Source organism: Taeniopygia guttata, chromosome 15 (genome assembly GCF_048771995.1).
Source record: "Taeniopygia guttata chromosome 15, bTaeGut7.mat, whole genome shotgun sequence".
NCBI classification, from domain to species: domain Eukaryota; kingdom Metazoa; phylum Chordata; class Aves; order Passeriformes; family Estrildidae; genus Taeniopygia; species Taeniopygia guttata.
The window spans coordinates 10943658-10970733 of NC_133040.1; the positions used below are offsets into that span (position 1 = coordinate 10943658).

The window sequence follows — 27076 nt, forward strand, 5'->3', positions numbered from 1 at the left end:
GCGGGGTTAACGGCATGCGGGGGGGCGAGTGGAATCTGCCCGCTGCATTTACCTTAGAGCAAACTGTTTCTAAACAAGATGGACCTATAGGTGGGACAAGTTGGGGTTTTTTTTTTCCGGTTTTTTTTCTCTTTTTTTTTTTTTAGGGAAAGACTTCAGCGAGCCCGGGCGACCGCGGGGGCGGGTGGAGCGCGGACCCGCCGCGCCGCTGCGGCGGAGAGTGCGGGGGGGGGAGGTTGGGGGGGTGGCAACACACGCAGAGGAAGGGGTGATGGAAGATGGGGGAGCAGCTTTGCTTATTAAAGGTCCGGAGCCCTCGTCAGCCAATCAGCGGGGAGGTTCCATTTTGTTTTCGGTGTTAGAGGCGGGCGGCGCGGTGCCCCCGGCGCTCGGCGGGCGCGGGGCCGGGCGGAGCGCGGCGGGCGCATGGCGCGGCCGTCCCGGGGCGCGGGGCCGCGGCGGCCCCGGGAGCGGCCGCGCCATTGGCTGGGGCGGCGGCAGCGCGGTGGGCGCAGCCAATAGGAGCGCGGCTTCCATGGGGCTTGAGTTATTAGGCGGCGGGGTAAAAGCACCGCGCGGCAGAAGCCAAGGAGAGGCCGCGGGACCCGCAGCCATTTTTCTGCAGTGGAGCGAAATGGCCAACTGGGCTTTTCCTTTGTTCCATAAAGGGGGATCCGCCATGTGAATCCACACCACGCGGGGTGGTGGGAGCCTCTAGCACGGTGCCAGACGACTCACTGAAGAAGGAAGATTTAAATATATATATATATCTCAAACCCTTAACAAAAAAAAAAAAAAAGTAATGCGGATTTTTTTTTTCACCCTTATGATTCGGGATCCATCTTTGTCTTGTGTAACTAGGTCATGGCACACCCTATGTCAGCAGTTAACAATTTCGAATGCCAACAAAAAAAGAGTAAATACATTCTTTTTATATTTTTTCATTGTTTTGGGGGTTTTTAAGCTTTAAGCAGCTCTGATGACTGAACAATAAATTTGAGAGACTTCTCTCTTGTATTAAACACTTGATTCCTGGCCATTTTTATTAACTCCTTTGGTGCTTAAAAGGTAATGTTTTAAATATAGGTATAGGAATAGTAAATTCTGGCAAAAAAAAATAAGGCAATTTTACTATGATAAGCTTTTTCTCTTTCTTTCCTCTTACATTGTAAGTACCCAATCCATTCTGTCCTCGCTAAGTGTAGTTTTCATGTTAATGTTACCGAAGTGGTCCTTATTGCTAAGCCTTCATTTGCATGTCTTATGTTTTGTCTGTTTAAACCAATTTATGCTTTTTGAAATATTTTACTTATAAAGCAAATTATCTGGCTAAGATATGCTTAAAAGTTGTTTAGCACCAGTAAATGTTAACTAGGTGTTTTCACACTGACATGTGCAGCCTAAAACTATTGAGGAGAATATTTTTAGTGTCTGCGTGCTCTGTGGAAAAACACTGAACGTCCTTTTTATGTACAGAGTAAATCTGCCACAGGAAGGTAGATTTAAGCCTCGAGCAGGAGTCCTCGCCTGTGTACGGTCAGTCAACATAGCTGGACTTTTTCTATAGCTTTTTTTTCCCCCTTTTTTTCCTCTTTTTTTTGATGCTAGACCACTGTCATACAAAGATCCATAACTTATCTTAACAAGATCCGCTTTGGCTCGCAAACTTACGAGAGAAGTGGTGATACAGATCATATATATACTTATAGCCATTATTTTAAAAAAGAGTAACAACTTCACCTTCAGAGCTGCATTCAACTATGGTGTGCGGGTAAGTAAACCCTTTTGCCCTTGCAGAGGAACAAATAGCCCAGGCCTGTAGCTAATGGTATTGTCCTGGGTGGAAAGATCCCAATGGTCGTCTGAAAGCGGTGGCGATCTCCTTCTCCTCAGAAACATCTAACAGTACCTCTGAAACGTCTGTTTTCAGGGAGGGATTTGATTTCTCTTTCTGCACAAAGCTCTTGGTCGTCCTCAGCCCTGGGTGGGTTTGGGTTTTTTTTGGTGCGGAGAGACGCTGTGAATCCATTGCAGGCAGGCATTACGTGGCTGTTAAATTGAAAGCACAAAAAAAAAAAAAAAAATCTGCCTGTGAACAGTAAGATGTTAGTGAGGTTGATGTTAAAAAAGGCGAGAAGGCGGTGGTGGTGGTAGGGATCCCTTACATGTTTTATCCGTCTAATTACAGAAGCTCGACAAAAAACAGGCAACAAAATGGGGGGGTGTTTTTCACGACGGTGAGTCTTAATGGCGGATGTCTCCCTAGAAAGCACTGTAAAATCCTTCATACCGAGAGGCAGTGACTTGGAGAGAGGGGGGAAAAAGGAGGTCTGGAAGTATATCCAAAATGAGGGAGTTTCCTTCCAAGTGAGGGACCCTTTGCAGCCTGAGTGTTACAGATGGAGAGCCGTGACGCAGTTGATATTCACAGCAGTTGTGCTTTAGTGCCGCCACCCAGCCCACGAAAATGGCCTCCCCGCCGAATTCTGGTGGGTTTATTATGTGAAAGGCTGCGGCAGCACCGTGTCCCGGGCGGCGGGAGGGGCGGCCGGCGGCGGGCACGGCGCTCCCGGTCGCGCTCCGTGTTGTGTGAGGGCAGCCGCCATCATGGCTTCTCCTTCCCTTCGGCGCCGCGTTCTCCTCAGCGCTGGGCGGTGGCGCGGCGGGCTCTCCCCCCGCTGCCTCCCGGCGCTCCGCGTCCCGGGCGCTGCATGGAAATGATGGGTTTGGGGTGTTGTTTTTTGGTTGTTTTTTTTTTTTCCCCTTTTCCCCCTCCCTTCCCCCAGCGCTTTGTGAGGGGCTGTGGAAGGGCGAAGCTGGGCAGGGAGCAGCGGCTCTTTCTCCCCGCGCACAACATGGCGGGAGCGCCCTGCGGCAGCGGGGCTGGCGGCGCTCCAGCCGGGCCGGGCGGGGGGGCGGCCGGCCGGGAGGACAAAGGCAGCTCGGATAATGCCGGCTGCTATAAATAACACCGCCCTTCCCCCGCCGCAGCCTCCCGCTCTCTTTATAAAAACAGCAAGCCATGGAAGTCGCCTAATGCAGAGGGGGGAAAAAGAGGAACAAACAACACCACCCCCCTTCCCTACACTTATAAGGGAAAAAAAAATAAAATGCACAAAAAAAATTAAAGCCCGGGCAGTGTGGAAGACGGGGGGAAGCAGTAGCGCTGGCCGCGGGAGGGGCCGGGCGGCGCCGCCACCTCCCCGCCCGGAGCGGGTGCGCCGGGGGGAGCGCGGCCGCCGCTCCCCGTCACATGGCTCTTTGTTGTTTTCCTTCTCTGCCTCTCCTGGGCTGTTCCCCCCTCCGCCATCACCCAGCCGGGGCAGCGCTGCCCTGCCTCCTCCGGCCTGCAGCGCCGAGCTCCCCGGGCCCGCTCGGGCAGGGCTGGCGCGGAGCCGGTGCCGCGCTGCAGTGGAGCCGCCATGGCCCGACGAGGTGTTACATGTGGCGTCTTTTTTTTTTCTTCTTCTTTTTTTTTTTTTCTTTTTTCTCCTTCTGCTTTGTTTTTTTGGTGGGATTTTTTTTTTCCCCCGAGCAGATTCTGCTGCAGCTCGCTTTGAGTGGAGGCTGAGGGTTATCTCGGAATTTCACAAGCCTCGCTGTGCTCTGCGGGGAATTGCAGCTTGTGCTCACTTCAGACCCAGAGTAGGTGAGCCAGGAAAGCCTGGCTTGACCAACCACTTCAGAGGGCAGGACAGGGAGGAAAAGCAAACACTGTATAGAGGTGGCCTCCCTGGTAAGGCTAGAGCAGGACCGTCCTGCGGACTCTGAGGGAGGGAGAAGGTAAGTGGCTGCTTGGCAGAGGCTGTCTGCGGGAGCGGCATGTGCCGGGCAGGGTGCGCCCTGCCCGCAGCTCCTGCGGCTCAGCACAAGCCGGTCCGTGGGTTTGTACGACCTGTGCTGTGGTATGTGCCGAGGCTCAGGGCTGTTTCCCTGCAAGGTAGCAGGGTGCTGCCGCGAAGGAGGCACCGCAGCCCGCGCCTTTCGCAACAACTGCGCTCATCGCTCCATTCCTCGCTCCCCCCCTCGCTCCTCACCGGGTCAGCCTCTATGTCGAGAGCAAGCGACAAACCGTCCGCACAAAACAGAACACGTTCCCGTGGAGGGGGAGAAAACCAAACAAACCAACAACAAAACCAAAGCTCTTCCGCAGTGCCAGGCTGGCGTTGTAGCGCTGCGAGCCCTGTCGGGGGCTGCGGCGCTCGGAGCCGGGGCCGCCCGGGCCGCCGCTCGGTCCTTGCCCGGCCGGGAGCGCCGGGCCCGCGCTGGAGCCAGCGCTGAGCACCCGGCCCGGGTCACGACGGCTCCCAGTGACCGTCTGCTGGCAAAATCAGAAGGAACGGTGACGTTGTTCTTAACTGAACACCATTAAAATGCTCCTCTGGTATCTCTCAATAGAGGTGGAAAGTATTTCAGCTTCCTGGAAATGGCCGAGAGAGGCGACGTGCAGATCAAAGTACGGCGCAGAGCTGGGCTCTTGTTTGCAGGGGGTTTTGAACTGTAGTGAAAATGTTTCTGCAGCTTGCATCGTAATGAGTTAAGTCAGCACGTGAAGCGACTAAAAAAAGGCATATTTATACAGCATCGGGCTATTAACTTTCCTGGGATTTCAGATTTACGTGTAAATATATTTGGCTGTTAGCAATACCAGCATTTAAACCATAACGTTGATCTGTTCAACCCTGAAGCAAACCAGTTCTGCCTAACGCAGCTTTGAAGCGACACAGCCAGACCATAATACTGTGGGAGCTTAGACAGCTTTGTCTGTACTTGCATCTCTCTGCATATTTTTCCAGGACTCTGATCTTTGTCTGCGATTAATCATTGTCCAGGACGGCTGTTCCCGGTGGTAGAATCCATGAAGTGCTCCAGCTGGGAGAGGTCCTAACGCGTGTGCCTGGCGCTGCGTACGTGCAAACCAGGGCCAGAAACTGCTGGGGCAGCAGGCGCTGGACAGCGAGCCTGCCGTGCCGCCCCAGTGAGTTGTGTGAGTCCTCAGCACTGCTGGAAGTTGTTTTTGTAAGTCTGAGCCGAAAATTTCTTTCCGTTTTTTAGAGTTTCTAAATGACTATAATGTTCAGTGTAGTTTAAAAGTCGCCAAGGCAGTTGAGACCAGTTGTGCTCTCAGAGTGGGTGATTTCATGGCTGAACCTCGTATCTGAAAAGCAAAATGTTCTGGTACAGCGTGTTTAAATCCCAGAAAGGTCAAACCAGACTTTCATACTTGAGTTAGATTGACCCTGGTTTGCTGCGTGAGACTCTTTAGATAAAGAGATCTTTCAGGGGAAAGGGGGGGAGGAAAGATTTTTTTTCTCTGAACAGCTTGTGGTGACTCTGTGCACATTCTTGAAGCAAAGGAGTTTGTTCTTGCCCACAGCGTCCCTGCTTGGCATTGTTGAGTGGAAAACTCTTATGCTAATTATATCACTGTCTGTTATCAATAAGAAGTGATTTAATTTCTTTGGCAAAGTGTTGCAACAAGAGCAAATTAGATTGAGAGGCAAAGTGAAATAAAAAATATGCAGCTGTTCTGCCAAACAATGATCCTAACTGTTTACAACATTTTGTTTTAGACTGCCTTGTACACAGAATCCTTTATATTGAAGGTTTTAAAGTCACAATCCACTGCTTGTGCAAGGAAACTAGATTAATAGATTATAAAAGACAAAAGAGACCAAGGTTCATCTGGTTCAACTTCCTGCATTGTGCAGGTCTCTTGATTTTTATGAATTTTTGGCTTTTTCTCATTTGAAAGAATTTAACTGCAGCATAGCTGTATCTTAGATAAAGATCAGATTTTCATTTTCAAATGGGCTGCGAAAGGGAGTAAAATATGGGTAAATTGTTTCCATCAAAAAGCTACCTGACAGACTAGAAATCAAAGTACCTTTTTAAATTTGTCTAGTTTCTGCTTTCAGTTTCTGGATGTGTCTGTCCCTCAGTCTCCTTGGCAGAGGAATTCTCCATTACCAGATTTCCAGCCTCTCATAGCTGTGTGCAAGCTGAGCATTTAAACACTCCGTTGCAGGCTGCAGAGCTCCCCCTCGGGTCCATCTTTACTAATCCTGTAATTGTTCCTGCTCCAGTTTGTCACCATTTTGATCTGGGCAGAAGGGGACAGAGCCATCGGCAGTGACCGTGCCCAAGCCAACAGCCTCCTGGCTCAGATGTGTCTGTCAGGCATCCAGGGATTACTCCAGCCTGTGTTCAGCTGGTTTCCCAGCAGGGCTGCTAAAATACTCTCGGATCTTCTCCTTCGTAGGATGACAACCCTGTACTGTAGGATTGTGCTCTTTGTTTTGCATGTATGGCTTTGCTCTAGTCCTCTTGAAAACTCTTAGTGTTGTTGCTTGCAATGGCCTTTTAAAATTATTGGTTTTATTTGATACTCCCTCCTGATACTGCTTAGTGTCACCTACAAACTTGGTTGGTTATGATTTTATGTTTTCTTCCAGATAACCTATCTGCACTGTGGGTGTTTCCTGGTTCCTGCTGTGTGTACACACACCTCAGCAGTGTCAATATTGTGTCAGGAGGAGGTCTGGTTCCACACCATCCTTTGCCACACCCCAGTTGCATGGGAAGAAAGCCCAGTTTAGGAGCTGGAAGGGAGCCAGAGGCACACTGCAACACTTGCCTGCCCTGGTGTCTATTATGTAGCCATTAAATAATGCAGAGCACAAAACAGGTGGTTGCAGGACCCATAAAAGAAAGATGAGAGGTCAGGGGCAGGGTGGTTACAAAGTACATTTTGAGACCTTCCTGTTAGATGGTTTTTTTTAGACGTGATGCTTCACTACATACTCTGTATCCAGAAGTTCATTCAAGATCTAAATTCATTAGGGACTTCTTCCCCCCTGCCAAATATGAAGTTGAAGGAAGGAGGGGAGAAAATTACATAGAACGACGCAGTCGCATTAGACAGTTTTATTTTTAGGAAACCAGGCTAATAATATCAAAGGAATATTGAGTAGGAATATGGACAGGGTATTTGCCTGTTCAGATTTTCTTGCCATGAAATTATTCATTCCTTCCTAAGAACAGCAGATGATCTGTCTAGGGAATTGTCAGCCAAAATAAGCAACCTGCTGACAGATTTCACCTGTGCCCCAGCATGCTCTGAGGATGCATGGGATGCGAGCCTTGAACAATGACAGGGAATCACTAGGCTGTGTTGTTTGGCTGCTGGGGTGCAGAGATGCATGGTGACACCCAACAGTGGAACAAACGCTTACTGTGTTTGAAATCCAGACAAATTTTGATGGATATGTTGGCTATTTGCCATAGCAGGGGGAGGGGGGGTGTGTTACTTTTTAAACTGTATATGATCATCTTATTTCTGCAAGTATTATGACAAAGCCATCTCTGTAAGGTAGGGAGTGAGTGCTTTCAGAGATCTAATCTTTCTCGGGCTATAAAGGAATAAAGAAGCTGTTTCAACACCTGACTTGCAGAATGTTTTGTGTTTCTTCTTGCCTATTGAAATGCTGCTGCCATTGAAATGCTGTGATCCTATCAGGATGTAGAGCTGGTTATTTTTTAGAATGCTTTCAAGCTTATAAAAATCATGAAATAAATCAAGACGGCTGGCAGTTCTAATCAGCATTCTAAAGCCATTGAATTACAAAACAGTTCAGTGCTTCATGGCCCCTGAACAGTACAGTTCCACAAAAATAAAAGAGAAAGAATGAAAAGAATGTACCATTTAAAGACACTGGGCACTTACAAAGCTTTCATCAGAAGGAAATGAAAATACAAATAAGTAATCTAAAAGGATATTATGCATTAAATTACCTGTGTCTCTGGACACTTCATTAAACAGTCTGATATGATGGTAGCTGGGGACCTGGAAGCCATTTTAACACATGCAGCACATACAAGGAACATTCTGATTATAAGTGATGGAGTATAAAACGTTGCAGGCAGAAACCGATGACAAAGATCAAATGGAATGAGTTCAGCTTACAAATGAGAGCAGTGTCTTCCCACTGGTGCGATGCGACACGAGACCAGGACTTTGTTTTGCCCTTGACATTGCCACCATTACTCTCAATCGTGCAGTTAAGGATTTGCATCTTGATTTATTGTTTGACAGGACGGTGGGGAGTGCCCCAGCTGGTCCCCCGAGCCCTGGGTAGCAGCCGCGTGGGCCCGAAGGCGCCGGGTCGGTGGAGGCTGAGCCGTCCGTGGCTCCCTGCGCTACAGCAGCTCGCAGTTGCTAAGCAGCTGCAGGGCTGTGTCTGCCTGTGCTGTGCGAGGGGAGCAGCACGGCTTCCCCTTGATCGCTGGAGAGGAGCCGGCAGCATGGAAACGGGAGCAGTGGCCATGGCAAAATCGCTCCGTTCCTGGCTGGCTCACGGAGCCGCTGGCAGAAAGGCTGGAGCGAGGAGAAGGGACACTCGGCGGAGCAGGGGGTGGCAGGAGGGGCGGGTAGAGCCAGCATATGTGCACAGCAGAGGTTACAAAGACAGCAGATCCTGGCAGAGTGGGGGGCACGCACCGAGGAGAAAGGAATGGGAGAGAGGCCAAAGGCACAGTTCAGAATTAAAAAAAAACCCAAAAAACAGAAGGAGAATGTGGCATATGGAGAGGGGAAATAAAGCAGAACTTGCACAGCCTGCAAATAATTGAATAGAAAATACAGGAAGAGGGAAGGAGCTTGATTCATTACTGCCCTTCACCTTGTGGAGACAGCTACACCCAGGAAGAGGAGGTGTGGAATACAACAGCATCCTTCATGTTTCACAGTGAACTGTATGTTTTACATTTCAACCCCTGCCATTTGTGGTTTTCTTTCATAGCCCATGCCTTTTGTTCAGACTTGACTCCTGCAGCATCTGTTCTTATCTTTGTCTACTTTCTGAGTTATTTTTGAACTTGCTTTAGCTTTCTTGCTTTCTTTCTTTTTTTAAAATACCTTTCCCAGATATTTTCGTTGTTTTAACCTTCAAGAGGGCAGCCATTGCTAGTTTCTAACTGAAGTTAGTTTCCACTAAACCCACACAGCCATTGCTGCATTTTTGCCTGTCTCTCTCCTGGGAGCTGCCGATGCAGGACAGGGCTCTCTTTGCTTCCTGACACCTTCCGCTGCACATTGTCTTTCCCTTCCCTGGGCAGTGCCTGCCAGCAGTCCGGAAGGACTCGCAGTTAGCAGCATGCAGGAAGAGGTTCCTGTGGTAGTAAATTATCACAAGCGCCTGACGTGTTGCATAAAGAAGAGTGAAAAAAGTGTCACGAACATCTGCAGGGGGTTCTGACCAAAAGGGATCCTTAGTTCCACCACCACTGCCCACATGAAAAAGCACTTCATGGTGTCGGTGCCTAACGTGCACTTGGCTGTGGAATAGGAAATGCCAGCGGAGCTGGCAGGGAAGCAGGAAAGCTGGACATTCCTCTTCTCCAGGCACAGGACTGAGGGGCACGGCTTGTGCAGCAGGGAGGGGAGAGGAATTTAAGCTCATGCAGCTGTTGCTGTGCTATGACCAGCCCAGGCTTGCTTGGAGGCCTTTCGACTGAGAACACTTTTTCCCAGGTCCAAAATTGAGTCCTAAAAGGAAAATGGAGGAGCCCACTCATACTTAACAGTGGAAATTCTTTCCTGCGGGTGCTGTGTGTGTAGTTCAAGTGAATAAAGTACTTGACAAATACACAGCCACATGTGTTCTGTACTTAGAAAATTTTTGTCTAAGATGTCTGATTCATGGGGATGCTGTATTTGCTTCCTTCTTACATGTGCCTGGAGCCCTTATCTTTGAATAGGCACTGTCTGTACTATTGTTAGACTCCCAAGACCATTAAAGATCTTGAGGCACTGACATTTTACAAGCAGATCCAGCTGCCATTCACACAGGGGCATTTTTAGCCTTATTAGAGATCCAAGTTTAATTAGGACAGTTTTAACCAGGAAATCTCCCCAACTCAAGAAAACAGGGCTACTATGTTAATCTCAGTAAGCAATGAGGAACTTGACAATGTGCCTGTCGTTATGAGGAGATCCAGGAAGGGTGAGATGTGTGTAGGAAGGGTGAAACACACAGGAAATGTGCCATCAAGTACAGAGGTGTAGAGCAGGGCAGGGCAGTGGTGTGGAGCAGGGCAGGGCAGTGTGCCAGACCCAGCACTGTCAGCTTGTTGCTCTGTGCCTGCCCTCACCACCCCACACCACTGCTTGAACACCTTCCTGACCCGCTCTGGTGACTCTCAGCGAGGACATCCAACCAGGCCACTCTGCAGTGTCAGCCCAACCAGCTCCCACAAACCTGACACAGGCCAAGAATCACAGCTCTAAAGCAAACATCACTCAATTACAACCTGGTTTTATTTCCAGCGCCTCAAGTTATTAATTAACCTGCTCTGAGCATCGCTGTTCCTGTCAGGGTTTGCTCTGGCCAGGTTATGGCTGCTCTCAGGTCTGAGAAATATTCAGTCTGGCCCTGTGCTTTGCCTGGCCATGCTCTGACAAGCCACAAGCTCCTCTGGCTCATGCCAAACCTCCACCTCTATGAATGAGCATCTTGCCAGCCAGACAATGACTGAGCAAGCGTTTCCCACTTAGCTTTACCCATACATCCAGCACTCCACAAAAAAACAGGCAGAAATTTTGGTGTCCCCCATGTAAATAGAGAAATTTATCATCTCTTCAGTCTGCCATTGCTGCCTTCCTGTGGGAAGTTTGCATAGATATCAGAGGGGATAATAAAAACTTCATGTTAATGTCAGTGCTATGCATTACTCAGCAAAAACATGGCCCTACTTCATCCATAGTTCATTCTCTTATAGCCTACTTTACCATCTTTTATTCTCCCCCTGTGAATATTCCCAGTTTCCCCACCTCCTTGTCCTGGGCCAGGTGCGAGGGTGCAGGAATGAGGTGTTGATCAAAGCCTGACTCATGACTCTATAAAACACACACTTATTCAGGCCTCATTATAGCTCACAGAGTGAAAAGTATATTTAGGAAGCCAAACCTGGGTTCACTTAAACTTGATGTTCTCTATAGCCCCCACAAAAAAAGTACAGCTCCACATATTTCAGGTTTAGGGGAATCTTCCAACATAATTTTGGGGAGCATAACCCAGATTTGGCAATCCACAGTTGACTCACCCACTCCATATTAATCCCTCCTGTGTAAGCTAAAGCAGCTGAATGCAACTCCTCCCCTGGTGCTGTGGTCATCTTAATTAACACACACTGCTCTTGAGTTCAGTCTTCCCTTATTTCTGAACCAGTGAGTACATTAAAAGAAAATATCCCTATCCACAAGGAATTACATAATTTTGGAACAAGAGAAGGGGAAAGTGATCTGAAGGAAGCAGATACTGCAGAGGGTGCTCCAATTTTGAAAAAAATAGCATCTCTGTGCTTTCTGGGTTAGGTGGAATGTTGGGTAATGAAAACACAGGCAGGCCTAAGCCAGAGGGATTTTAGAGGTTATACAAAAGGGATTGGTTGGATGCTGGCTAAGAACACATTGTGTTGCAAGCAAAGCTGTTTGTAGCCCTTTTCCCTAAATTTCCCCAAATTACTTCCTGATGGGATGTGTTCTCTGCTGCAGATATGGATGCAGAAGAACATCTGATGGTGACTAATTTCATGCAGATCTGTAGCAGATCCCTGTTCTCTGTCAGCCATGAGCAAGGCTGTGCCTCACTCCTGAACCCACTGCTTCTGCCTGTTCCCATGGCAGAACCCAGCCCAGCTCCTAAGGCAAACACAGCTGCAGATCTCACCTGAAATGAGGTGTTTTGAATCCCTCTTTCCACTAAACCTCCAGATTGCCTTCCCAGCACAGCGGCAGGGGATGAGATCCAGCATTGCTGTGATAGCTCTGCCAGCCAGCACTTCTGGGAGACCCCCAGACCCGTGGAGGCAGAGCTGTGGAGATGTTGGCAGACACTCACCTGTTCATTTCATGCTTTTTAGACATCACTCATTGTGTTTGATGTCCCAGAAAGGCATAGGATGATCCTAACCTTCTGTTACCCATTTTTCGCAACAGAATTTGGCTTGAGAGTTCACGCTTTGGTGATCAACAGAAACTTGAAACTGCCTCTGAGCACCTACTTATGAGGATGAGATGTTACCACATTGATTTACTTCAGGCTTGTAAAATTGGATGGTTTTCCCCCACAGCTGCAAAGCCAAAAACTGAGTTTCTAATGAAAGGTGAAATTCAAAATACAGTACTTTGGCCATGCATGTATCAGGCAGGCCATATTTGGCCCACACAGTAGGCACCCCTGATCTAAAGAATACCAGAGAAAATAACCAAGATACATTTTGTGTTCCCTGTCTATCAATCAGGGAGTCCTGAGTGTTTGTTTTATGATTAAAGTTTGTCCAAACTACATCAGAGTGCCTGAAAATTCTCTGCCTGATTTTGCTGAATTGTGTGTCTTAATTTGTCTCACACCTCCCCCTGCAGACCCTTGTCCTGTTGTCTTTCCCAACCCTCTGAACTCCCTGTTAGCATTTGGACAGATTTTACTTAGAGTTTATCCAAAGATTTCTGCACTGATTTAGTGCAGGGGCTACTTGAGCCAAGTGAAACAGGAACTATTTCTAAGGAATGAAAAGGCAGAAAGGAAATTTTCTTATTGAAATATAATTTTTCCATATTACTTAATAGTCTGGAAAGTTAATGCCTTTCTGGCAGCACTTCCCACTGGGAAAAAAATATGGTTCCTACTCAGCCAAACAACAATGTAATAATGTTTTAGGTTGGGTTAAATGTCTCAGAAATTGGCAAGTGTCACAGCCACCTTGCCTTCAGTGAAAAAGGCAATTGAGAGCTCTTGTGGAACAAGGGATTTACATCAGTAGGAGCTACTACACAAAAAAACAGGCACATGGCAAGGTTTGAATAGATGGTGAATCATGTGGCCCAAGGGATTTTTTGGGGTGGGGGTATGTGTGTAAAATATCAGGCCATGAGGACCAGATGGTTGAGCTCTGCCTGTGCAAGAGGAACAGCGAGAAACGCTGCAGAAATGGAGACTGAGAAGCAGCTGAAAGTCAAGGACACCAGGGAGCTTTGATTTTGGAAATTGTGTGGAGGGTTTAGTGAGGGTCAGAGCAGTGCTGGCACTGTGAGCAAAAGCACAGCTGAAAAACAATTTTGTTCATTTGTTCTGTAAACAGGAGGAATCACCTTGAGTAGTATACACCTGCTTTGTCATAGACTTCTCCTCTCACACTGATTCTGTCACCAAAACTTTGTGCTGTGAGCAGGGACAGCTCAGCTCTCCCACATCATAATTCCCCCTTCCTTCTGTGCCCTGTCCATAATAAATTCCTCGAGGCAGAGACTCCCTCAGTAAGAGTCTGTGTGCACATGACAAGCTATTGTTGGCCTTGTACAACATCTGAAATTTATCAAACTCACTTGACTTACTTGGTAAATCCCATTCCTTAGGCTCTGTCTTTCCTATTGTGAATTTTTCAAGGCATTGCTCTTGCTTGGTACATGCCGGAGTGGGACTTCATAGCTGAAAACACAAATAATTAATGTCACTGGTAATGTTAAAAAATAAATATTTAAGGCTCTGTCTTGTTATGCACTTTTCTTAACTAAGTTTATGAATATTCCCTTGGACATAAATGGGGTTGGTTGTTATGTTGAAGTCTTTGTAAACTGGGGTTTGTGTTATGAAAAAAAGATTAAGTGTATTTCAAAAACATAGTTCTGATGACAATAAGGAAGAACAGGTCCCCATTCTTATCCAGTTTGTGTTACCAAACAAACTAACAATAGGAGTATGCAGCAGGTGGTGTGTACAAACACTATTGAACCTAATCTGTGAGTCTTTTTTTAGGTGTTTTCATAACTAACCTGAATTACCCATCAATACCATCCAGAGTGTTAAAGTATCTTTTAAAAACCACAAACTCCTAGCAGTTTTCCTAAGCAGTGTGCTAACCTTTCATGCCTTCCTAACGTTTTCCTTGGTGATCATGAAGCAACAAATTTGCACCAAGATTGGAGCACAGATATTTTCCATACCCCAATAATGCCCTGGTTTTGTTGTGCTCACTGAGAACCTCCACACTGAGAGGTTAGATGTGTTAGCTTTTGATGAAAGAACTTGTGCCAAAATCAATATACAGGCCAAAACTGAACTAGAGAAGGATACTTACAATTAGTAATGATTATATTTGAATTTCAGTAATAGAGGGTTGAATCTTCTTCCATATAAATCAGTAGCACAATTCCATTTTAGATTTTGCTTTTTCTGGAGTCAGCAAAATAGGCTCAGCTTTTGCCCATACCTAAATGATATGCCTAAAGCATTGCATAGCTGTTAATTAAAATTAAGTACCTGAGACACTGAAATGTTGTATTTCATCCATAATAAGTTGACTCCTTACAAGTAGAACATCCATTACTTAAAAACAATCTTTGGAGTGTTTGCAGTTGTATTTGAAATCTGCTTATTTTATGTTGTTTCTCCCCAAATCTAAAGGTGTACAAATCTAAAAGTTTCCTGAAGTACAGAATGTACAAGGAGACAAAGCTGTGAGAAATGTAAAGATTGTTTTTTGAGACTTGGAAAAAAACCCCCAAAACAAAAAGCAAAACTTCACAGAACCACAAAATACTTTTATCCCCCCGAAAATCCCCTTATGGCAATAATTGACTTGAAAAAAAACCCCTGAATTCTTCAGTTACAGGATGACTATTAACTCTACCTGCTGATTGTACCATACATAGTGTGATACTGGGTTTGAGCCAGGTCCAAATAAAGAATTTCAGGATAAAACAAATTCTTTCCTGGCCCATCCATTCCTGTGCCATTGGAATGCTCTTGGCCGTTACACTGGACAGGAGCTGATGGCTTTTCCTGCGTTCCAGATAAGATTTATAAGACTGTGGCTCGTAAAGCATTTTTTGACAGTTTCTATGTGCTTGCATCAACTTTTTCCACAGAAAAACGGTGAATTTTAAATAGGTGTGAATTTGACCACTTTTTTATTGTTATAATTTGAGTTATATATACACTGTGTTAAGTATTACAGGTCCTTTTTCTTATCTATTGCAGAAATATCCTTTTCTAGCTTTTTGTTTGCCCTGTGCACAAAGCAGGACCCTCCTTGCCCGAGTGCAGTGGTGTTTGTATTGGGTCTGGAAGGCCATCTAGTGACACAACTGCGCAGGGGAAATTGAGAAGCCTTACTCGAATTGTGGTTTGGGTTTTTTTTTTTTTTATCTTAGTTGAATTAAATGGTCTTGCTACACCCCAATGTGTCCTTAGGGGTTTGTTGCTATTCCAAGTGGTATTAAAAAAAAAAAAAAATAGAGGAAATTTTTATTTCGTAAAAACAATTATATTTGAGATAGAGAATAGTGCTAATTCCTGCTAGGAAAGAAACATGGAGGTTTTTTGTGCTGAGTGGTGGTAGATTTGCACCTGAAAGGGTCTGTCCAAAACTCAGTGTGATTCCCCTGACATGTGCATTGGAACCAAACATAACCCAGCAGTTATGATCCTCTTCCAGAGCCAAACATACCCAGCTGTTGTGATCCCCTGCGTCCCATGGTACCAAAAAACGCCTCGTGGAAGCCTGGGGCCACCACATCTCTGCAATTAAAATTACAAATTCCAGTTAATTTCATTGGAGCTCACCTTGGGTGGTAAGCAGATGATGAGCAGAGCTGTCAACTTTTTCCCAAGCAATAAATCAGTGGAAAACAAGCAGTGAGTCACTGCCAGTGCCAGCGCCAAGGTGCCTTTCCGGGGGTGGCTCGGGGGTCTCTGCCTGCCCTCACCGTGCCTGGCACCGCTCGGCCCTCGGGGCCGGTCACACATCGGCGGGGAGATGGAGCGCGCCCTCAGCGCTGGCCACTTGGGAACTGTTCCCTGTGGGAACAAATGGGACGGGAATAAATAAATGAGGATGGATGGGGTGCGTGGGTGGAAGGGCAAAGGGACGTGGCCCGATGGTCTCGGGGGATGGAGCCTCGAGGGCTGCCCGGCGGGACGGGCGGGCGGAGCGGCCCCGGCGGCTCTGAGGGGACGCGGCTCTGAGGGGACGCGGCTCTGAGGGGACTTCCCGCCATGCCCCCGCGCAGCCGCAGCGCCCCGGGCCGGCGATGAGGGTGCGGGACAGGCTCCCCAGTGTCCGGGAGAGTCTCCCCAGTGTCCGGGAGAGGCTCCCCGAGTGTCCGGGGGGACCCGGGCGGGGCTCTGTGGCACCTGAGGCGGCGGCGGCCTCGGCGCGGCCAATCCCCGGCGGGGCGCGGGCGGCTCTGCCCGCCCCGGGCGCGGAGGGGGAGCGGAGCCGCGTCCCGGCCGCGCTGCGCCCTCAGCGGGGCCGCTCCGCTCCCGCTCCATGGACGCGGCCAACGGGGCCGTGCCCGAGGGCGCGGCGGAGCAGCCCCGCGGCCCTGCGGCCGCCCCGTCGGGCAGGAAGGAGGTGAAGGTGGTGGTCGTGGGCGACGGAGGCTGCGGGAAGACGTCGCTGCTGATGGTGTACGCCAAGGGCTCCTTCCCCGAGGTGAGGGGCTGCCATCCCCGCGGGGCTGGGGGCTGCAGCCGGGGCCGGCCCCAGCGCTTGGGCCCCGCCAGCACCGCTTCTCACAATCACAGAGTCCATTAAGGTTGGAAAAGGCCTCTGAGATCATCGAGATCCTTCTCCTTTTGCAGCAATACGCGCCCTCTGTTTTTGAGAAGTACACAACGAGCGTGACGGTGGGGAAGAAGGAGGTCACCCTGAACCTGTACGACACCGCAGGTAAGGGGTTCCACTTTCCTGCGAGGGGCAGCTCTGAGCGGCCACTGCCACGGCACCACCCCGGGACATTGGCCTGGGACTGAGCCCAAAGCCGGCCCAGCCTTTCGTAACTTCAGGCAAATAAGCAGAAACTGTGTTACTGTAAAATGTTGCTCCTGTGAGCGCACACATCCCCATTTCTGTTCCAGAAGATTTTTTCAGTGTCATCTTAAATCAGCCCAATATTTGAAGACTGTAAAGTTCGACAGGTTTTCAAATTGCTTCTTTACCAGCATAGTTTAACCATAGCATTGCAGGTAAGACTGCTAGAGATGAAAAGACAGGCAAACCAACCACCATTACCTGTTGCATATCAACCTTCCAGAAAAAAAAGGATCGATTGTCTAATGGCAGTTCTGGTCATCGACTCATTCATTATCTTAACAACCAAATTAATTCAGAAACATCAAATAGCAACCATAACTGGAAGTATTAAAACCCAGTTCCCAGATGCAAAGCATAATACAATCAACCAGGAAAACATTTTAATTTTCTGCCATGTGTGATTGAATAGGGAAGGAGAAAAAGGCTGGTTTGTGTTCGAAGTCAAAAGCCTGTGAAAATGCTGATAGTTGTTCAGGTTCATTTGAAGAACTTGTGAAATGGTTTGTGTTCAACTTCACTCAAAGTTCCCAGACTCTGTTATCCAGCTGCTTTCCTAAATGAACCCTAAAATTGACACGTGCTTGGTTTCAGCTCAGTGTAAGTCACCTGTTTCAGTTCAAGCCTGTGGAGTTGTTCCAAATTTACAGCAAGATAAATAAGAACCAAATGCAGTCCAGTCATTTTTAGTAGTAATAAACCACACCTACCTTCTTGTATACTGCATGTGATAGCTGAAAACATAATTTAAAAGGCTTTTAATCTAAAAGTAAATTTCACTGCTAATTTTTACTACAGTGTAGTAAGATCCTGAGCAGCCAATTTGCCACTGTGTCTTCTTGTGTTAGTGTCACTGTTCTAAGTCCATTTAGTTGGGATAACATACCTTCTACTGAATGGCAAGGGGTTTTAGTCTAAGTCTTAGAGGAAAAGAGAAGGACTGGAATCTGGTGTGAGCACCCAAAGAGGAATTTCGTTAATACAGGGTGTTGGCACCAAGAACCTGCCACTGCACTCATGATTTGTAAGTTTGTTTGCTGTCAGTGTGGATTTTTTTGCCTAGCTCTTATTTAAAATCCCCGTGCCACACATTCCAGCACTTTGAAGTCTCTTCCAGGCTGTAAGGAGCATGGCCTGGGTCCAGAGAGGGCAGTGGGCTGGGCAGGTCCAGCATTGCAGCACTGAGCTCTCCCGAGCCTGGCAGGAGTGCACAGTCCTTGTGTCTCAGAGCTCAGCTCTGCACCAGACCTGCAGCCACCAGCAGCCCAGGGACTGCTCACTGAGCTGATGGCTTATTGCAGAATCAGGACAGTTTGGGTGGGAAGGGACCTTTAAAGGTCATTACTCCAGCCCCTGTGCAATGAATAAGGACATCTTAAACTAGATCAGGTTGCTCAGGGCCCTGTCCAAGCTGACCCTGGATGTTTTCATGGCTAGAGCAGCCACAGCTTCTTTGGGCAGCCTGTGCCTCATTGTGAAAAATTTCTCCTTTATACCTATTGCAAATCTGCCCTCTGATAGTTTAAAACCATTACCCCACATTCTGTATTTTCCTTGTTCATGCATATAACTATTAGTGTGTACTTTCCACATTGAATTCACAGCTGTAAAAAATGATTTGGACTAGAGCACTGCTGCACTGAAGAACAGTGGGCTGTGTTTTGTGTCTTGTGAGACACTTTGGGAAACGGAGCTGCCATTGTTGGTGTGAAAGAGCAATTGCTTTCCATCTCTCATCTGGAAACCTCGAAACCCAACATTTTTCACCTCCCAAAACAGCATAATGGCCACAAGGCTACAAGTTTCTTGAGGCTGTTGACACTTGTATCCTCCCTTCCTGCTAAATTTATTTTGCTTTTCATAAGACACAGCAAGAAAGAAAGCAGGGAGATTATCGCCTGGGTTAAGACATTTAATTGGGAGGGGGGAAAACGTGAATTTTGATTCTGTTTCAAAGCTGCTTACACAGTTTTATGTTACATATCTATAAACTCTGTCAAAGTCAAGCAGCTTTTCAGCCTCTTTCTGTAACTGGAAGTTTTACTAGAGGAAGGACTCACTTGAGCACACATTTTAATCTCATCCTGTTTTTAATAGTACAAAACTGATGTTGAGTTCCTTAAGGGTTAGGCTAGAACCACGAGTTGTGTATTTTTAGGATCTTGCTTGGGGCAGCACTAAATAGAGCTGGGTGTACATCATGGAAAGGTAAAGGACAGGCTCAGCTCCATGGGCTGTTTAAAGTTGGAAGGATTCTTTGTATTGTCAACTCCTGTGCAGCTCAAACCTTTGAGCTTGTCCCACTTACTGAGGAAGGAGGACACAAACAAAAAGCTTAAGAAACAAATGTTTCAAGATACTAAAGGTATTATTTTCTTGACAAGAATTTTGGTAACAAATGAACTTAATGGATTAGTCTAAAATATACCAGAAAAAGAATTTTTGGTGCGAGTTTTGTACTGTGCTACTGTGTCTTCCTCATCAAACACTTCTTGCTGTTGCAGGAAGTTGGTGGCACACACATGCAATGTGTAGAGGCTTTGTAACGTCACTTGTCTGGTCTGCAAGCAGCCTTTGCAGCTGCTTTTTTCAATTAAAAGTTTCCACTTCCAGCTGTGCTTGGCAGAGGCAAAAGCACTGAGAGGTGAACGAACTCTGTAGTTTTTCCATGCCAGGGGAGCAGTGTCGGTGCCCGAGGTGCAGTTCAGACACGAGGCTCAATTCCTGGTGCAGGAGTTTCTCAGAGAAGAGAGCAGAGCACTGCTGGGCTGGGGAGGAAGTAATGCCTCATCATTGTGGGTACTTGCTCTGACAGGAAGCACATGCAAGGCCTCCAGTGAGGTTTTTCAGGTCTCTGATGACAGAAGCACAAGGTCTTCAGAGATATTATAAAAGCCAGTGAATGCAAGAATAAGTTCTCAGAACTTTGGCAGGGAAGTCATGCCTGTGTAAGACAAAAACCCCAATTTTTAAATTGATGGCCCCAAGTATCCTCTTCTACCAGCTTTCCTCCTGCCAAGAATGTCCATTTCCCAATTTGTTTTAAACTGAGAAGAGAAAAAACATAGCTGGCAAGCAGCTCACAGGCTGGCACTTCTTTGGTGGTGAATGGACAAAGGGGTGAGGAAGAGCAGACAGAAGTGAACATGCACATGAGACTGAGACCTGTGGTTTCACTTCTGCTCACCCTCAGCCACCACCAGAGCTCCCTCCCCACCTCAGCGATGTGGTTACACAGCATCTCCCAGAGGCACGCAGGACTGGGAGCTTGGCAGAGAATTGGCACATTTTACGTGAATTCAGTTGGGTGGAGTTTTTTTCTTTTGAAAACCCCCAAGTTTCTGATGATACAATGAATTGAGGAAGACAGAGAGGTCACAAATATGCTCACACGTAGGCAGATACTTAACCAACTCCTCCACAGTGTGTTTTGTGTTAACTGGGGAAAGAAAACAGCTACCTGTGTTTGAGGAAGCACACACAGGGCTTTGCATAGACATTCAGTTACTGCTTAGGTTCACCTCTGTTCCTCCTTTTTAAAACTCTTAGAAAAAAGACCTAAATCTCTGCCAAATTAGCTCTGACCACAGACTGAGCAGCTTTACAAAGAAAAAAAGTCTCCCAGGCTCTTTCTTGCATTTCACCAGCAGCACTTGAGGACAGGGGGTGAAAGGGATTGTTTTCAGAGAGGGGGATGTCTATGTTTAGATACAGCTTGATCTGGGTCCCGTTACATCCTCAGCAGCTGAGGAGCTGCATCTGAGCTTCTAAAGAGCAGCTTCTTTCTCCTTCCCTGTGAGTGCTTCAACCTAAGGTTAAGCAATTGCCATCTCACCTTCCCCTTCTGCTCTCTGCACCCCACCCTGTTCTGCACTCTGTATCCAACATTCCAAATGCACATGGAGCTGTGTTTTATACAGTGTTTTCTCATGCATTTATTGTTTGCTTTAAAATCCATCACTGCAAATGGATTTGAAGATGAAGGAGCAGTTCACCAGGGCATATCTATAGATCTGACCTGCAATACAACATATTGTGTCACGTAACTAAATACACTTTTTCTGTTATCCCATCCAGGAGAGTGTGAATTTAGGGGGTTGATCTGATTCCAAGCAAATAAACATATTTCTCCCAATGGGACAGCCCTGTCTGCCTCACAAATTGCCAACAACAACTTGGAGGACCTTTTAATTTTACAAGTTATGTTGTTAGAAACTCAGAGGCATGAACTTCAACAAGGAAAACTTTACACAGTACTAGAGGAAGTTAGGAGGGAAAAAAATTTTGGCACCTGATGTATTTAATGCATTTAAGGGATTATCTCAGCAACAAAATGGCAAATTGGTTGCAAACAAGTAGATGGTTTGGGAGAATAAGAAGGGATAAGCACTACAATCTTTGCTCTGAATGTTTATACAACATGCATAATTTTGTCAATTGTGTATTATTTATGGATTAAACCCTGAGATATCAATCCCTCTTTGTCCTGCACCTCCCCACAGAACCCACAGCTGTTGTGGAAGCTCAAATACAAAGTGGTCCAGATCCAAGATTCCAATTGTACAAACATCTCAGGCAAACTGAGTAATGTCTTATCCAGCAAGGATTGTCTTGGAATAAAATGTAGCTCAACCAATCATTTAAATTAAGGAAGGGAGAAAAATATTGTAGTATTATTTGCCTTCTAGTATCTGCAGTTCTTCAGATTGGAGACAAAAAATTTGGCAAGTGATGAATACATGACTTTGGACTGAGGCAGGTGCCAGACAGGAATCATTGCTGTAAAGTTGGGACACACTGAAATTTTCTGCATTCCTTCATTTGAAATATCAACATGATCTGAGACGTGGAACTTCCCTGTAGGGCAGTTTCTGGTCTGTGTGTGTGGATTGTGGTGACAGTGGGAAGGAAGCATTCCCAGTTCTCCTTGTGGAAATTCAGTACATCACAGACATGTGCCCGATTTCAGCATTCACATGACAAATACACATTCTAAAGACTGCTTGAATCATGCTTTCTTCCTTATTAAATAAAAAAGATTGTTGTTTTTTTTTTTTATTATTCCTGAGCTGCCAGCTGTAGCTGGGAATTACTGCTTTCTTGAACTTAATCTCTCAAAGTAAGACACCTTCAGACCCTGGCATGGTGATTACTGTAAGGGGAAGAGTACAGGCCTGAAGCAAATCAGCTTCCTCTTGTCACATCGCGTGCTAGAATATCCCTAATCAGAAGTATGACAAATCCCCTGCTATTCCAGAATTCAGCAGAATTCCCTTAGATCTGCTGGGGAGTCCTGCTTCAAAGGCCAGTTAAGCCTGGCTCATGCTGCAGCATGCCTTGTACAATCCTGTGTGTAATCACTGCTTCCTCTTAGCTCACCAGGCTGGGAAAAAGCAAGTTTGCCACTAAGGTTTTTACTTCACCATTCCTGTCTAGCAAATACAGTGTTTCTTCTTGTCACAGCATCACATGTGCTAATGATTATGGGGACTGTCACTGTCAAACTGAAAATATTTAATAATTAGCATATTTCTCTTGATGACTTTATTTGTGAGCAGTAACTTGACAGTTGGTGTTTAGAACTGCTTCTAAGTCCTTACCAAGTGGACAAAGCAGGCTTTTTATTAAAACCTGCTGAGGATGTGTTCTTTATTCTAAACCATGTGTTTTGTCAGTGAGGGAGAATCTTCTGTACTCAAGGGAAGGAATTTTACAAGTATGAAAAACTTGCAGTCTGTGCAATTACAGTACCATTGTTCTTGATCTCCAGTATGTGTCTGTACATATCCCCATTGTTCTGCTTGCTCAGGACAGAGATTTCTTCATCCAAACCATCCTGTGTGTTTCAGGGCAGGAGGACTATGATCGGCTACGGCCGCTTTCTTACCAGAACACCAATGTGGTGTTAATTTGTTACGATGTCATGAACCCCACTAGCTACGATAATGTAGCAGCCAAGGTAAGAGGCTTCTAAATGAATTACACATGCCTGATGTATGACAAGATGTCAGATTAGAAATGCAGGTGCTTTTAGTGTCCTGTATCCTGGGCGTGTAGATGCCCAGATCACTCATCCTGTGCTGAGCTGCAGGTCACAAACCTTAGAGCTGGGGCTCATCTCTCCATGACTCCCAAGTGCTCAGGACCAGGGTTGGCTCTCACTAAAAAGATCAAACACCAGCAATTAAATCACTGTTTTTCTGTAGCAATGTCACGTGACTAACATTGCACATCTTAAAGACTACTTCCATCACATGTGTATTTATTTGCAGAGAAGAGATGAGAGCAACCACTTCTCTGTGCTGGGGTTTCTGTTGTGTTCCAAAGCATTCTTGGACATAGCACCAGGAAAACAAAGCAAGACTTAGTCCAAATTCTGTTTTGAAATATGGCTTTAGAGGAGCTCCTCAGAATTTAAACAGATGGTAAATAAACATTTTGGCATAGAGACAGATGCCACTATGTTTTTATAAAGAAGCTGACTCTGGGTAGGAGTTTTAAACACTTATGGGATGTAATAGTGCAGGTTGCCCCCCCACCCCACCCCACCCCACTAGACTAACTCCAAAACTCTGAAATTGCAGCTTATATTAAATGCTGCTCGGCTGTATTGTTTTGATTTCAGGAAACAAATGACAAAATAAAAAAAACAGATGTCAAAGTTTTGTTTTTCTACCCGCAGTGGTATCCTGAAGTGAATCACTTCTGCCGGGGTGTCCCGCTCGTGCTGATCGGCTGCAAGACAGACCTTCGGAAGGACAAGGAGCAGCTGCGCAAGCTCAGGGCTGCCAAGCAGGAGCCCATCACCTACAACCAGGTAAACCCCAGTGTTTCTACAGTGCTGGCCTCTTGGCAGGAGATAAAGCACGTGATGGCATTGCTCCTCACAGGTATGATCACAGATGCTGCAAAATTAGGTGATCCAGATAAAGAAATGGTTGACAGCACTAACAGAGGTTTTGGTAAGTTCTTTTTGGAAGTGGCCAAATCACCACCCATTTTTAGTGCCAAAGTAAAGATAAATATGAGCAGTTTTAAAGGACACAACTATCTGCCTTCTATGCTCATTACATCTCATTCTTCTTTCACAGCTGGGTTATTAATGTTCCCAGTTTGTAAGCCTTAACAAGTTTGCTGGACTTCCTTCATAATTGTTATTAGTCTACATTGCAGCCATCACTGGTGCTTTGAGCAGTACTGTGATAAAGACTGGAGATGTTAGGAAACTCATTCCAGTATTAAATACACCTACCATTCTGGAATAAATGTATTTTGCAAATCCTACTTAAAAATAAATCACTTCAAGGCCAATAGCAAGAACATCTGCAAGGTTTCTCTGACATGAGAGACTGTTCTTTGAAGTCTCTAAAGTAATCTCAAGAAAACTACGTATTATCAGTCTCTCTAAGTGTTATGAAGCAGTTAGATTTATGAGTAGTGTTATGTCACTGGCATAGCTGCCCTAGGTACAGGAGAAAGAGTGATGGAACAGCTTGTCCTATTCACACAAGACCTTTCTGCTCTGGTCCTCCAATTTTTCTTCTTCTTTTTTCTAAACTACAAAGCCATCCTTCTCCTCTCACCTCAGAGCAAGAACAGCAGCTCTCAAACTGAGACACATGTCCAGGGAACAGGGTCAAGTGCACTATGACCTTGAGTGAATCACCACTTCTTCTAAACAGCAGGAAAATAAACTGCAACTGCATCACCACAAAACCATGCTGGGCCTTTTAGTTTGTCTCCCTTGCACACAATATGAGGTCCCAGCCTGTCACTGTGAACAGTTGCAGATTGTCCCTCGTTTGCATGAATAAATCCCTTCATCATCCTCCTATGAGAGGTTCCAAGCAAGCAACAGACACTTCTGGCCAGTCTGCTGAGGCCTCATACAGTTAAACTCAAGGTTTGCATGTTATACAAACTTTGCCTCCTATGTGAGCCCTCCCAGTTGGTTTTTCCTCCCTGAAATATGCTCTACCTCAGTTTTTCACAGCTGATGGCACCTTGAGCCACAACGCGATGCTTCCCATGCCAGGCACAGAGGATCTGAACAGTATCTGCCACCACTGCAGCTTACAAACAACTGGAAGGAGACAAATGGCTTAAATATGAAGAAACACCACCCCCCACGCCCCGAGGTTACAATGAATAATTGCAGAGTCTGTGAGCCATGGGTTGTAGACCTGGAGTACACAGTAAAAGGCTCACAAGCATTCAAACATGGGGGCTGGCTCTGCAATAAATGGACACAAGGGACAATAAATGGATCACAAGTAAGAAATCACTGTGCTTTGTCTGTAGTGATTTCACACAACCAGCATTGCATGGAAATATTTTAGATTCAAGCCTGTTCCCATTGCATGGCTGAGAAATGCAGGCACCCGTTTGTTTTTGTGAGGATTTTAGCTGCGCCCTTGTGAAGTTTCAAAGCAAAAGTCAAGGTTCCTGCATGTGCACCAGCAAAACAAGGCAAAGCATCACTGCAGATTCTGTTCTTGCATGTGACATTCATTACTAAAGGTGACATCACAGAATAGTTAAGGTCAGGCCTGAAAAAAATACCACCATGTAGACATCTTATCCTCACTTAAGTACCTACCTCAGCATTTAGTTTAAAGAAATTCAATACTGGGAATATTTTTGTACTATCAGGACTGCATCTCAAGAGTCCCTAATGCTCTGAACTCTTAGACCAGGCTTTGGTTCAGCAGAGTGGAAAAACACCAAGTTTATTTACAGTGCTTCAGTTTATTTCCAATGCCACTCACACTCGAGCACTGCACTCAGAGGCAGCTTCTTTCTTCATGATTGCAAAGATGTACAAATTAGTTCCCTTTCTTCCCAACTCATCTTCCTTCACTCATCCACCCAACTTACATCTTTTCTTACCTTTTTGTCCTTTCCAGGGTGAGGCAGCTTGCAAGGAGATTAACGCACAAATTTACCTGGAATGCTCAGCAAAATGTCGTGAGAACATAGAAAATGTTTTTAAAGAAGCCACAACCATTGCACTGAGTGCCATGAAGAAAGCCAAAGGCCACAGGAAACGGAAAGTATGCTCAGTGTTATGATCTGGACTGCACAAGAGCCAAGTGAATCAGATTTTATAGAAGTTTAAAACAAATTCTTTACATATTTGTACTCCTAGGATAATTTTTATTTTAAAAACTTTTATTATTGTTAGTATTTTTGCACTTTTGTTACACTGTTCTCACGGAGTTTTCAAACCTGCTTATCACAGTTAACTCATGCTGTGTGCCTTCACCCATCTGCCTTTTACTTCTAAGTGTGAACAACTCACTACTTAAACTGCAACGAACAACAACTGCTACTATATCACTTAGTATTGGTGTTTTTCTTCCTCTGCAAAATAATTGTGGCATGTTAGAGGCACAATTTACTGCCTCTTTCCAGTAGAAAACTCACATATTTCAGAAGCAATGTTAAAGCAGCTTATCAGGCACCTTTAAAGAGACAGAAGTTTAATCTTAACATTTTCAAGTTAATTAACTTGGTGGCAATGGCAGGAGCTGGCCTCAAGCTGGCCCCTGAGTGCAGATGGAACATCCACCACCTCCCAGGACCAGCTCTGCAGACCTGCACCTCAGAGTTCTTCAAGGCCTGCTGCTGGAATGGAAAATGGCATTTATCCGTGGAAATATGTCAGTTGCTCCAATTAAATAATGGAGTATCAAGGGAAATAGTTAATTTACAGCAATCAAATTTAGAAGTACTCCAAACAGCTACTACATGCAATGTTAAGTCAGTCTTATGATACACATTTACAGCCTATTTAATACAAGAGAGAGGAAAATCATGGTGCATACTGGAGGAAAATTTCATTCACTTGTGAAATAATCTCTACTGGTATAAATTAAAATTTTCCCTTTTGTGATGAAGGTGTCAGTTGTCTAAAGATCAGGAAGACTCCCACTGCACACCCTGGTACATGTGCCTCCTATCTCCTGGTTCTTTTGCTCATCCCCTCACTGAGATCTCAGACTGTAGAAGCAATCCCTAGTTTATGCACATCATAAACCAAACTTGAGAGAGGAAATGAGGTTCCTGCAGTACAGGTGTTGCTGAAAGCTTTCTGTGTAAGGCAAACTGTACATGACCAGCTCGTGCAAAACTGTTTTGGAGCAAGCCATCATTATTGCTTTACATGCAGGTAAACAGGTCTTGACCCTTGAAAAATATTTTT

At 45.9% G+C, this 27076-nt stretch overlaps 1 protein-coding gene across 5 annotated transcripts; it reads left to right on the forward strand.

Moving 5' to 3' along the window:
• The first annotated feature begins 481 nt into the window (after positions 1-481).
• Positions 482-26767, forward strand: RHOF (ras homolog family member F, filopodia associated). Of its 5 annotated transcripts, none has more exons than XM_072936117.1 (7): positions 489-1771; positions 4797-5019; positions 15496-16494; positions 16644-16731; positions 22722-22831; positions 23555-23689; positions 25779-26767. In XM_072936117.1, the coding sequence occupies exons 3-7, from the start codon at positions 16330-16332 to the stop codon at positions 25941-25943; spliced, it is 663 nt and encodes a 220-aa protein (XP_072792218.1). In that variant the 5' UTR covers positions 489-1771; positions 4797-5019; positions 15496-16329; the 3' UTR covers positions 25944-26767. The 5 variants fall into 5 exon arrangements, 4 of the variants coding, with proteins under 4 accessions (XP_072792216.1, XP_072792218.1, XP_030141213.3 ...); XR_003962888.4 differs by lacking the exons at positions 489-1771; positions 15496-16494 and adding exons at positions 3279-4456; positions 24856-25145 and having other exon boundaries at positions 4833-5019; positions 25779-26005; XM_072936115.1 differs by lacking the exon at positions 15496-16494 and having other exon boundaries at positions 482-1771; positions 4833-5019.
• The last annotated feature ends 309 nt before the right edge of the window (positions 26768-27076 follow it).

What these genes read in the sequence shown, in the direction of transcription:
- RHOF (XM_030285353.4), top strand. Translation starts at nt 4,374, where the DNA reads ATGCTCCTCTGGTATCTCTCAATAGAGGTGGAAAGTATTTCAGCTTCC. An exon ending in GAGGCGACGTGCAGATCAAA is followed by an intron (nt 4,457 to 4,832) that starts GTACGGCGCAGA and finishes ATCATTGTCCAG; the next exon opens with GACGGCTGTTCCCGGTGGTA. An exon ending in AGCCCATCACCTACAACCAG is followed by an intron (nt 23,690 to 25,778) that starts GTAAACCCCAGT and finishes TGTCCTTTCCAG; the next exon opens with GGTGAGGCAGCTTGCAAGGA.